Source organism: Hemiscyllium ocellatum, chromosome 9 (assembly GCF_020745735.1).
Source record: "Hemiscyllium ocellatum isolate sHemOce1 chromosome 9, sHemOce1.pat.X.cur, whole genome shotgun sequence".
Taxonomy (NCBI): Eukaryota; Metazoa; Chordata; class Chondrichthyes; order Orectolobiformes; family Hemiscylliidae; genus Hemiscyllium; species Hemiscyllium ocellatum.
Window position 1 is genome coordinate 79,274,122 of NC_083409.1, and position 13,553 is coordinate 79,287,674.

The 13,553-nt window shown below is 37.3% G+C and overlaps 1 protein-coding gene across 1 annotated transcript in view; it reads right to left on the reverse strand.

Moving 5' to 3' along the window:
- The window catches only part of LOC132818784 (ERI1 exoribonuclease 3-like), a 425,305-nt gene that overhangs the window by 320,000 nt on the left and 91,752 nt on the right, over positions 1 to 13,553 (reverse strand). The window contains exon 6 of the mRNA XM_060829868.1: positions 5,008 to 5,080. Coding sequence (XP_060685851.1) covers positions 5,008 to 5,080 — 73 coding nt within the window. The remainder of the gene's footprint in view (positions 1 to 5,007; positions 5,081 to 13,553) is intronic.

Sequence of the window (13,553 nt, forward strand, 5' to 3'; positions counted from 1 at the left end):
TTTGCTCCACATTCAGAAAAACCAAGGCTGATCACGGTTTTAACTCCACTTTCCCATCTGTCCCTACCATAACTCTTGAGTCCCTTCTAAATCAAAATCTGTCCAACTCAGCCGTGAATATATTAATTATCCCAGCCTCTACTGCTCTCCGGGGTAGAGAGTTCCAAAGATTAACAACACAGTGAAAAAAATTCTCTTCCACTCAGTCTTAGATGAATACCTCTTATTTTTAAATGGTCTCCCCAGTTAGAGGCTCCTCTCCAAGTGGAAACATTCTTTCAGCATTCAAATTCAGGTCCCCTCAGAATCCTATGTGCTTCTCAATGATTGCCTCTCTTTCTTCTAAATTCCAATGAATTAAGTCAAATCTGTTGAAGCTTTCCTGTTCATCCCAGGAATGAACCCCGTGAATCCTCTCTGAACTGTCCTCAATGCAGGAATATTCCTTCCTAAATGGGAAAATGAAATAACCACACAACACCCTAGGTATAGTCTCATAAACACTCTGTACAATTGCAATGAGATTTACAAATTTTATACCCCACTACCCTTGCAACAAAGGACCAACATTCCTTTGAACCGCTTTATAATTAGCTGTAAGCTAAATGATAACCTTCTGTAATTCCTATACGAAGACACCTGGATCTTCCCATGCTGCAGTGTTCTTCATTCTGTCCCCATTTAACTAACATTTTATTTTGCAATTCTTCCTATCAATGTCATAGTGTGAACAAACTAATTTATTTCCGCATTTCACTCCATCTGCTAAATTTTCAGCCATTCGCTTAATCTATGTCCCTTTGCAGATGCAATGCCTTCTTCACAACTTCCATTCTTACCTATATTTGTGTCATCAGCAAATTTGTCTTCAACACACACCATTGTTTCATCGAAGATGGAAACTTTAAATATTTGAGATCCCCGTGGCACTCTGTTAATAAGTTTGCCTATCTGAAAACATTCCTGTTACATAAGGAGATCTGAAATAGGAGGAGTATGCCATTGAGCTCCTCAAGCCTGCCTCCTATTCAATAAGACCATGGCTGATCTGACTATAATCTCAAAACCACATTCCTTTCCACCCTGATAACTTTGAACCATTTCCTAATAAGAAGCTAACACCATCTTAAAAATATTCAAGAGCTCTTCTTCCATCAACTTTTCAGGAAGAATTATAGATACCTTCTGAGGGGAAAAAATTTTGCCTAATCGTTGTTATAAATGGGTGACTCCTGATGTTTAAATAGTGACACTTAATTCTAAATTGCTCTATAACAGGAAACATCCTCCCCACGTTTACCCTGTCAAGACCGTCACGATCTTATATATTTCAATCAGGTTACCTCTTACTCTTGTAAACTCCAGTGGATATAACCTGTGCCTGTTTAACCTTTCCTCATAGGAAACACTCCCATTCCAGGTATTAATCTGGTAAACCTTCTCTGAACTGCCTTCAATGGATTTGCATGCTTTCATAAATAATGTGTGCACAATGTTCCAGATGTGGACTCACCATTGCCTGTACAACTAAAGCATACTCTCTCTATTTTTATATTAAAGTCCCCCTTCCAATAAATGATAACATTGTGCTCAAATGATGAGTGCTCAAAACCACTGGGGTCCTTCTCTACAAATGTAGAATTTTAACTTAGGCCTCAGCGATTCTGACTGGCAACCTGTAATTTAAAATAAGCTAGGACTCATTTTTGAAGAAGCTAGTGAGGGAATGAGGTTATCACTAGTTAGGCCAGCATTTGTTGTCCATCCCGAATTTCCCGGAGAACAGTTAAGAATCAACCACATTGCTGTGGGTCTGCAGTCACATGTAGGAGTCACATGTATGCCAGACTGGGTAGGGAGGGTAGTTTTTTTCTCTGAAAGACATTAGTGAATCAAATAGGATTTTCTCACAATCGGTAATGGATTCATGGTCATCATTAGACTCTAATTCCAGATTTTTTAAATTGAATTCAAATTCCGTCATCCACCATGACAGGATTAAATCCAGAATGTCCCCTGAACATTACCTGGATCTCTGGATTAACAGTTCTGCAATAATACCACTTGGCCATCATCTGTCCTAAACTTGCCACCTACCTACCCAAAGTTGTAATTAAGACTTATATTTATTTCATTTTGCATAAAATATACATTTATTTATTACTTTCCTTTCTCATATACCAAAATGTTACCAGTATAATAACCAGCATTAAAGTACAATAAAATTTATATTCTTACAAATTATTCCCTAATGTTTTCTGAAATTTTTGTACGAACCAAGAAAAGAACGAGAAACAGGCTTTTGTCAATAATGACAACATAATAATGTGTACATTACAGTTTTGATCTCCCAAACCCATTGCAGAATGGATGCCTTAAAATTATCACTGATAACAGTAGACAAATGCTTAACATCCTGCTCATACAGTTTTTGGTCTGCTATTTCAACAAAATTTTATCCATTTGAAATGCAAAAACATACTAACTCAGAGTTAAAATAATAAGTCAAATAATACCATATGATAACACTTAGAAATTAATCCAACTGTTTTGATTAAAACTCCAATCTTCAACCAGTCACAAACTTCTGTCCATCCAAAAACTCTGCTGTGCGCACAATATCCAATACCAAGTTTCACTCACTCATCACAAGTAGTCATACCCCATCCACATAGGCTCCATGTTTTAAAAATTCCCTCCTAAACTACTACTGTCTATTAGTTGTTTAGGCATTAAGTATTTCATTATATTCAGGTTGACAATTCACTTGTGCTCCTATACATGTGGTAGATTGAAACTACCTTTGGTAGTTTCCTTTTGGTATAGAGGTGCATGTTTTTTATTACAGATCTCTATAAATAAAAAGATTAACAAGTGCATAAAGTATAGATTCCATAAATATCCTCCATGCCTGACTTTCTGGAGTAGAACACTGCTTCCCCATCTTTTCCTTTAGATTTCCTTTAAAACACATTCCAAACACATGGATAGATTTCAAACTTTATTGGATACTTGCAAGACTAACATCAATATAGTGTATAAATAAGAATACACTTCTACATGATAATACAAGTTGTATTACCATGAGTTTTATGACTACTAAGTCATCTTGAAATCTAACATGATGCACAACATTTTATACATTATCTTACAGAATAGCAAGTTGTAGATGATTAATGTAGGATTTTACTGTGATCTTTCATGCAAGCTCACTGTGTACGCAAGAAACATTCAGCCTATTGACAAATCCTATCCTAAGCAAGTCCTGGATCTTGCTGTTATAAATTTGCAGTCAAAACAGCTGCTTGCCATCTGCAAAGTGACACATAAGCTCTTCCCTCTTATCTCTCTTAGCTGTATGTTAATCAGAGCTCTGCTTAGTGCCTTCCTCATCTCAGTGTTATTATGCAGCTGCTGACCCTTTCTGACAGAGTCAACCTCCAGTCAATATTCAGGAAAGGTTGACGAGAAAGGACGAACATTGAAGGGTTAAGGAGGGGATGCACTCTAATATAAAATTCAGATATTTAGTCACCAGCTGAGCTGAATACAATTGAACACTTGTACAATTTTAAAATAGCTATAATGAGATGCAAATTATCATCTTTTACAATTGTAAAATATCTAATCAATGAAGACCTCCTCTTTGGGTTAGGGTGATATAAAAAAGTGAATTTAAATTTTATTCATCATTTCTTGGAAAATGCCTTTTGTTACTACAAGGGCCAACTCTTGGTAACCTTTGATAATAGTCAAATTTTTTTTCTTAAAAATTACATTTATAAGTTTCTTTTAAAATGTCCCCTGGATAGCTTTGTAAGATTGAAATCCAAACTGAAATACATGGCATTTCCAGAAATATTTGCCCCCAAGCCAAGTCAAAAGGCAGTTTTTCCTTTTTTCAATATAGAGGTAAAGAATCAGTTACTCCAAATGAATAACAGATCAAAGGCACATCAGTATGCTTAGAACAGTGATCTTAAGGCATCACAAACTTGTAGAATATCAGTCAATACTTCATTATAATTTTTTTTAACAGGAAGTGTTTTTTTAAACGTCTAATTTTTTTTAAAAATTCAGATTACAATGTTAATCGTGCAGTCTAAGAACTATTCTGACTTCATTGTCCAACAATATTTTATATTGTTTGTTTTTCTGAATATGGAAAGCAAGAATAGCAGTACAAAGCAGATGCGTAGTTACAAAGTTCCACAAGGTAACAAAAAGGCTAAAATGGTAATAATATCAGTATTATATAGTTACAGCCCATTCACATCTTTAAATAAAAATGCTGAAAATATGTGGATACAATGGAACAAGGTGAAAAGGGAAGTGTTCCAGTCCTGGAGGGATAAAACAATCCAAAATACTGCAACAATATGTAGTTGGAAGGGTTAATGGAAGACTCGTGCCTTTATCCTCTTACTTTCAAGCTTTTTTTTTATTCTGCCTGATTTAAGACTTCTCCTCTCTACACTGACAGTAAGGTATTTCTCTCCAGCAGATTATAAGTCACTCTGGGCTATTATTCAAGTACAAAGTCCTGGCCTCTCTGCATTTAGACCAAATATAATATCCTTCATGCATACATTATCTGTCTTCCTATTATCTGGTATGATTTCTGAATTAAATTTCAGCAATGTAATATTGGCTTGAAGAGAGAATTTCTTTATAGGCTAGTCAAAGGTTAAAATACCAATCAAAATAACACTGCATATGCACCAAGACATTTTAATATTCCTAAACCCTGTGATTGTAAGGACATAATATTTTTTCCTGATTACCCCAAAGGCAACACATGCTTACAAGACAGCTATGGCAGAGAGAAACTTCAGAGTTCAGATGGTACATAATATCCTATTTAGCTGTGACACAAAAAGAAGATCCTAGTTCCAGAATCAACCCAGGCTTCGAGCCATCAACTTCTCATTTCAATGCAAATGGGATTGGCTATTAAGCATCTCTTAAGACTCCATCCTTGAAAACGATGCCTGTTACTCAAAGTACCTTTTTGAGATTAATCCACTTCTTGAAGTAATCAGGAACTGGCAGACCCAAGAGTTGGCATTGTCCTGGCAGCCTAAGAAAAAGAAAAAAATGTTTGATTCTATTACAGTTCAGACCTTTTTATTTAGCTCTTACAGTAGCCATAAGATTATGGAGAAAACTTCATGTCTAGTTGCCATCCAAACAGCAGAAGAACTACTGAATGAAAAAAAAGTAAAGTTGTTTTCTATCTTATAAACCACACAGAAATTATCTTAACCTTTAATGCAACAAAATAAAGAAGTTCTCATATTGCATACTAACATAAGTATCAAATGGTTGTTTGTATCTTACATTGAAAGGAAGATTGCCATATGACCTTTTTTCTAACTATACAAACCTAGTGATGGCACTTTTACACTATGAGGAAATTAAGCTGGTCGATTTAACACTTTCTGTAATTTAGTAATAACATGCCAAAAAATATAAAAATTTAAAACAATTGTGATAGCTTTTTGAACTTTAAAGCTAAATATTGTTATGATATTATATTGTTTGTTGCAGGATTTCTTTAAAATGAGTTTTAAATATCATATTACAGTTGAATTTTAATGGATTTGAATTTGATACATTTTTGACAGGTGCTTAAGTGAATATCTGAGGTTCCAAAGCATAGAGCTACAGCCAGTAGATAGCCAAGAATAACACCTTGAACGAGTAACACCTGAATACTTTGTGGTAGGACTAAATCTAATTATATCAAGGAAATTGATACTTTGCAGAGAAGCTCAGGGCACTAACCAAATCAAGTGGGTTAAATGTAAAATTTAACACCGGGTAACGTTCATCATCTGAACTCTGCTATCAGATTACTGTCTCAAATGCTGTTTGTGCACAATATGTACATGATAGTGAATACACTTTATCATTGCTTTTCTAACTACATCAATAGAATATTTCTGTTGAAGCAAAAATATTTTAATGAGCATCAGTATAGTATGATCAGATTATTTGTCATTAATAGAAAATTAATGAGCACAAAGCTTGCACATATTTTTGTGGCACAAATTTCCACTTGAATAAAACGCTAAAATGAGATTGGTATTAAAACTATTGCTTCTGAGATTGCAATTGCTTCACATACTTTTGGTTCAATCCTTTTTAAAAAATGGCATCAAGGTTTCTAGAGCATTAATAAAACTATAAATCCAAAGTACTGTAATTCCTTGGCTCATTTTGTTGTGTGCTGCAACAGAAATTAAATTAAACATTTCATATACGAAATAATAATATTTTACACAAAGCTACATTTATAAAAGCTGACTGACAACAATTCAGATTGTAGAAAAGTGACGAACATGAATAACTAGACATTTCACTCACTGTCATTTAGGTATCGTCAATATAATTGTTTGAATGGGAAATAATCTGGCCTATAGCAATCCATGCTTGAATTAGCTATGGATTATCTCAAGAGTCGATTTTGAATAATATAGTATTATAAGAAAATAGAGTTCACTAGTATCAGTTCTATAGACAGACTTGCTTTGAGTAGTACAAACAACAATGTAAATTGGATGTGAAAATACCTTTTGTCAACTACAAATTAAATAATTGGCTAATCTTAAAATATATTTCCCCTTTCAAATTGCTTAACGTTGAATTTTAAAATATGTTTTAACAAGAACGTGTAATTTTAGGTGGAATGGGGAAAAAAATTGAATTTCCACCAATCCACAAATCTACAAACAATGGTTATAATTTTGATGAGATGGCTGAAATGCCTGCCACTAGAGCCAAAATTGGAATTATACAAAAAAAAATGTTCATGGGATAGGACAGCTTGCTAGGACAGCACGTAATGCCCATCCCTCAATGCCTAACTGTGGTGAGCTGCCTTCTTAAACTACTGTAGTGTTTGAGATGTAAGTGCTCTTAGGAAGGGAACTCCAGGATGTTGAAAGGATCCTAAGATTAGAAAAGAACAATGATATATCCAAGGTAGGATGATGAGTGGCTTGGAGGGGAACTTACAGATGGTGGACATTCCCCTGCATGTGCAGTCTTTGTCCTTCTAGATGGTAATGGTCACATGTTTGGAAGACGCTGACTTGGTGAGTTAATGCAGTCCATCTCATGGGTGGTACACACTGCTGTCACTGTGTTTGTGATGGAAGAAGTGAGCTTGTGGTTAGGATGCCAATCAAGTGTGCTGCTTCATGTTGGATGATATCAAGCTACTCGAGCATTGTTGGAGCTGCATCCATCCAGGCAATTTCATAATCTACTCCTGATGTGCCTTGTGGACAGTGGACAGACAGTAGGGAGTCCAGAAGCTATTTACTTGCTGCATACCTTCTGACCTGTTTTTATAGCCATTGTATTTGTATAGTTGGTCAGCTTCAGTTCTGGTCAATGGTAACCCCTGCGACGCGAGTCTTTTTCCATCAGCAGCTGGACCTGAAGAAGAATTAACCTGCAGTGGACAATTAAGTAGCCTTCATCGGAGCTGCCAACCCAATTCAGGATGGAAACCAGCCCCAAAAGAGCGAGTAACACAGTAATGGTATTACTAGTCCTGCCAGTACGAAGGCTGAAACTGAGAGACTAAAACAATTGAATGGCTAAGGCACTCTGAAAGAGGTGTAAGTAAGGTTGGGAGATGCTGGGTTCTGGTAGGCAGGTTGAGGTGAGGGTGTCAGCATTCACTACGAGGGTTAGAACTACCAGTGAGGGGATGGGGGCTTCATTGATCCAGTAACAATCCAAAAAGAAAGGCATGCCCTCACTAGAGCTTACTAAGTGGCCACCATATTCACATTTCTTCATGCAATATTAGGACCTTGATATAGGGGTAATACCTGTGGCAGTGGGAAGTGGTTCTTAAATGGCTAGTAGTGGCTTAATTGGGTTCCAGCTGTTCTGTCACATTCCAATCACTGGTAAAATGGCATGATGATGGGCAAAGATCAAGCATGGCCCAATTCCTTCCTTTGGTATTTAACCAAACTGAAATAACTCCACAGAGGCTGGTATCTTGTCACCAAGTCACTCTTTATTTACATGTGGAAAGTCCCTGACACTAAACCAGCTCCCTCACAGCCAGTTCTCAGAGTGAACGAAACCTCTGACACTTCTGTGTATATCTGTAAACCAGGGATCCCTGATTGGATCAGATTAACAGCTCTAATTCGGGAACTCATATTTTATGAGGTCTATCTGGCTAACCTCGTTATAATCACTACACTGACTTCTTGCCAATAACCCATCACAAAAAGCTTGGTAAAATTCAAGCCAGTTTATTTGCTTTAAAAAAAAGTCTATTGAGGATTATTTGTAAGACTACAAACCATTGTTTACTTACTTTGCAAAAAAGTGCAATACCTATCACATGAAAATTCTACAGCTGACCAACACAAAATAACAAAGATTCAAGCTTTGGGAAAAGATTTGTAGCTCGGGTGCTGGTTGCCATAGTTGTGGTTATCAACGAACACATAGACCTAGACCCAATATACCAGCCACTACAATGAACAATCAGAACCGACAACAGGAATCAGCAGGAATGGAACCAAATAAATTCCAGAAGACACAGTACAACAGCACTTCACAGGAGGCTCCAAAGTATTGAAGATGTCACCTACACAGGGTCTGCAAATCAACCTCCCAACTCGGTGAATATACCCACAACTACTAACAAAGGATATTTAAAATGCAACAAACCTTCTAAATTTTATTCTCAAAAAGAAAATTGGAATTAAAGAGTGCATTTTTAAAGACACCATATCATTATTTTTCCACATAAACACTGAGTCGATGTATTATTTCCACGTTACCTTGAAGTTTTTTTTTATTTTAGTAGGCATTTTAAAATAGACATATTATTTAAATCTTGACCTCAAAGATTTCCAATTAAGCCCCCAACCACATTTTGTTTCTGGATGCTAGCTGCTGGTTGATGATTTTCTTATTGCAATTTGCATTTCCTGCAAAGTCATCATTTTTTTCAAGACTTGTCCAATCAATTACTTTTGGCTCAAATATATTGTTGCTTTTGTCATTTAATCCTTCCTGCCTTATGCCCAATCACAGATTTTCCCTTTTCTAGCTTTTTCCTGCCTCTATACGTGGTTAAAAATATAAGTTGTGTCTTAAGTACTTTTAGCTCTGGCGTACAATAATGAAACAAATACTGAATGAAATTATGATATTCCAGAAACAAAAGTAGGAAATACTAGAGATTCTCAGCAAGTCTGGCAGCATCTGGAGAAAAAGCAGAGTTAATGTTTCGGATCTAGTGACCTTTTTTCACAACTGATTGTAGCTAGGAAAAGTTGTGTATATACGCTGAAGATGGAGTGGGGAGAAGGAGGAAGAATAAACAATAGGTGAAGATGGACTCGAGACAGAGAGAACAGCAGTTGGGCAGAAAAATGTAATAGTCAGCCTGCTGGAATCAATAAGTGTGGATGGGGAATATTAGTAGATAATTTTTGGTAGCAGTCCCATGTGATGACAAGGTCTGGTGTGTATGGGTTGGGGTAAGGACAGGGAAGAGGATGCTCAGGCTGCAGCCTTCAGGACTCATTATCGAGTTCAATAATTTTTGGTCTTGAGCACCCTCTTTCCATGACATTAATTATGAGTATTGGGACATTAACTCAGGCCTTCTGATGCATTGGGCCCCCAGAGATAGGGACACTATAACAGTGCTATATGAGCTCCCATAGACTGAGACATTTTCTAATCAATCTATTCAGAGACATTATGAAATGCCTCTGAAGCAGGTAAATTTTGAGTCAAAAGTGAGGTCTGCAGATGCTGGAGATCAGAGCTGAAAATGTGTTGCTGGTTAAAGCACAGCAGGTCAGGCAGCATCCAAGGAACAGGAAATTCGATGTTTCGGGCCGGAGCCCTTCATCAGGAATCAGGTAAATTTTGAATCTGGGTCTTCTAGCTCAAAGGTAGGGGCACGACCACTGCACCATAACAGCACCTGGATAGATATTACATAAGATGTGACGCAACTGCTTCCATGCCCAAGTGAAAGATTTTCTCACAGGATTTGTTCTAACAATGTGTTTTTACTACTGATTTCTTTGACCATTATTTCAGCTACTATGGAGGTTTTCTGTTTGACCTACACTTCATATCTAGCAGCCTCCTCACATAGGAGCCGCTTATGCAGCTCCACCTCTGTTCCTATATCTGTTGAAGAACAAAAACGACAGGGTCAGACCTCCAAGTTAGGTGGTTCTGACATTTGATGACTCCTCAAAGACGACCTTTCCACAAGCGAAAATATTGCCCACGGTGGTCAAGGGTGACACAATACTTAACTTCTTTGCTGACAACTCCCGCTAGGAATCAGCTGGTGGTTTGAGATTTGTTAAATCTCAAAATCTGTTACCCAAACTCCTATCTTGCAGATGACAGGTATCATGTTTGCCGTTGCTGGCGAATAAGTGCACTTCACCATAGTTGAGGCCAGTCAGAATAAGAAGGCTCTCAGATTTGCGGTTTTGGCTGGATTCCCACAGGTCCAGAGATTGCAAATGTGATCATTTATGTACCATCAGATCATGGAATAATATTCATTAACTGAGAGGGAATCGACTCAATCAATTTCAGCTATGAAATAACCACCAAATTATCATACATGCCTATTCAAGATACTTAGGAATCTACCATGAGGAATCTGCTACGATGCCTTCAACATGTCCCAGTCATATGTCCAACTAATATTCACATCTCTAAGCAAAGTCAAATGATGGCTCCTTGGAGCCAAAGGCTGACCTCTAAAGTCATGTCTGATGACACCCAACTGGAGTGCTATCACGAGGCCCAGGTAAGATACACCCAAAGCTACATGAGAGCAAGAGCTGTAGTTAGAAGCTGAAGATGTGATTAAGTTGCCTGGAAAAGTCTGGGCTTGGCTTCAATATGCACCAGCAAGGACCTGAAGGTTATTGGCCTGCTGCATCTTGGAAAACATATTTGTAATGCATGGTGCAGCTTTTGGCTGCAGAGTTTGATTCAACAGCATTATTTTCAATGTGTTGATTCTCAAGCAAAATTGTGTTGTTTCTGTTTGAACATAAATTGCTCAATTCTTAAACATTCACTTGTTTACTAGTACAGAACTCAAGTATTGCTGGAAGAGAAATATTTTGTTGAAACTTTTCACCTTATTAGGGCAATTTACAAGAATTCCAACTTAAGGGGAAAACAAAATCAACATTTATACTGCATGAAGATAATTCCTTAACGGACAGTAATTGGTAGAGGAATTGCAAGAAAAATGTATCAGTTAACGATGACTGACAGCTAACTGTCAGGCTTCATTAACATTTTAAATCAGGAAGGTTGACACCATTTGATTGAGGCAAGAAATGAACCAGTGAGTGGCTGTTATCCATTTTCCTGAGTTGAAACAAGCAGAGTATGTGTACATGTTCTTTCTGTTGCAAAGATGTGTGTATCAATATATATAGTGTTAAGTACATGCAAATGTTCCACACTGTGAGCCTGATTTACAATCTTATATTGATCATCAACATAATTCCTCATACATTTAGGATTACCCAGACAATGGTTGTCCAATTACAGAATCATATCTAATGTTGAACTTTGTGCTGTGTGTTTTTCAGATATATGCTCGTTGGGTACAGTGAGTATTTTATTTATAGTGAATTGCCAAAGGGATGTGCAGTTTGGTATGATCTGCAAGTTTTTGGGAACATACCACCCACACACCTGGCACCACAACACACTGAACTTTAGATATCACATTATTAATTTGTGTGATGGGCAGAATGTCATTTTGGCTTGATGGCTGTATTGAACAGTATTGAACATTATGGTCTGCCATTCGCTTTCCATATCCTCAGGCTGAAATGTTTTGCTCCATCTGTCCTAGCATGAAACAATCTCATAATTCCTTTCATAGATATCCATTTCCCATTCTTTGAATTGTCATATCATTCTTTATGAAGCAGGAAGCCAACTGACAGACAGCAGGCAAACGCGGGGAGCAGATGACAACGCAACTTTTAATTAAAGTTTGTGGATGATACCATTAACAGAAATATGACCATGTTAAACACCAAAATGTAACTACAAATGTTTCCTCCTCTTTCTACATTTCCTAAGTAGAACAACTAAATGGTTTTAGGTTAACTAAAAGCTGACTGCTCACATCCCCAAAATAAAAGCAAAATACTGTAATTGTTGGATTCTGAAATAAAAATAAAATGCTGGAGAAACTCAGCAGGTTTGAAAGCATCTGTGAAGAAAGAAAGTTAACATTTCAAGTCCAACAAGACTCTTTTTCAGAACAAGAAAAGGACTGGTAAAGTAATAGGTTTTATGCTGTAAAAAAAGGGGAGAGGGAGAGTAAGTGAAACAGATGGTAAAGATGCTCAGAGCAAAAGGCAAAAGGATTGCTAAGAATCAGACAGAAGAGAAACAGATGAAGAGTAGTTGCTCACTGGGCCTTTGGACAGACTGACAAGACTGCACACATTTTGCACTGTAGCTCCAGAATGGTCACTTTTGTACACTAACTGCACATGCTGAGTTTCAGAGACAAACAGAAGGCTTTCCTCTGACAAGGAATCTTCACTGCTGTCATTTCCACCACATCGTCCTGTTTACTTTTCCAAGTAACCTGTCGTGAAAACCTCTTAAGGTGTTAGTCTAACTGAGCTGGTGGAGGAGGCAAAAGTCATTTTCAGATGTGAAAGTGCTGATGTTGGACGGGGATACACGTCAAAAGTCATGTGACACTAGGTTATAGTCCGACTGACAAAGCAACAGTGATCCAAAAACATGTAATTTCAAATAAACTTGTTGGACTCTAACTTGGTGTCATGCGACTTCTGACCATGCATTTTCAGAGTAAGTCTTTTTCTGAGGATTCGCCATCACCATTCAGCACCTTGAGAGGCACGAACAGGACTTGTGGTTAATCAAAGACACGAATTAGGACTAACTAGTTGAGAGGATACAATATTATCTTTGTCCCCTTAACTAAAAGATGTACTGACATTACAGGCCTTCCAGAGAAGGTTCACTAGATTGATCCAAGGTATAAAAGGATTTTCTAATGAGGAAAGGTTGAGCAGGTCGGGCTTGTACTCACTGGAGTTCAGATAAACTGACAGGTTGCCTTTAAATAAAGGTGTGCTAAAACAGGACTGACATGTGTCACTGTCACTCCCACAAACTTTAGTCAGTCAAGAAATCAGCAAGGACTTCAAACAAAACACTGACAAACATGCTACTGACACATCTCACTCTCCCAACGAACTGCCAGTCAGCCTCACTGTAAGAAGTCAGACAGTTAGAACTCAGACTGCTGAGTCTGGTTCTCTTTCAACAAATGTTTTTATTTAAGAATCTTTTTCCAAGACATATAAGACAGAATAATAAGGGGTAGGCAGGATAAATGCTGCCCAAGCTGATTAGCAACCCTTGGCATGCAACTATGAATTTTGCTGTAGGAAGGAGCAATTACATTACATACTTGTGCTAATCAAAACTATTTAAGATCATGTAGAACACAA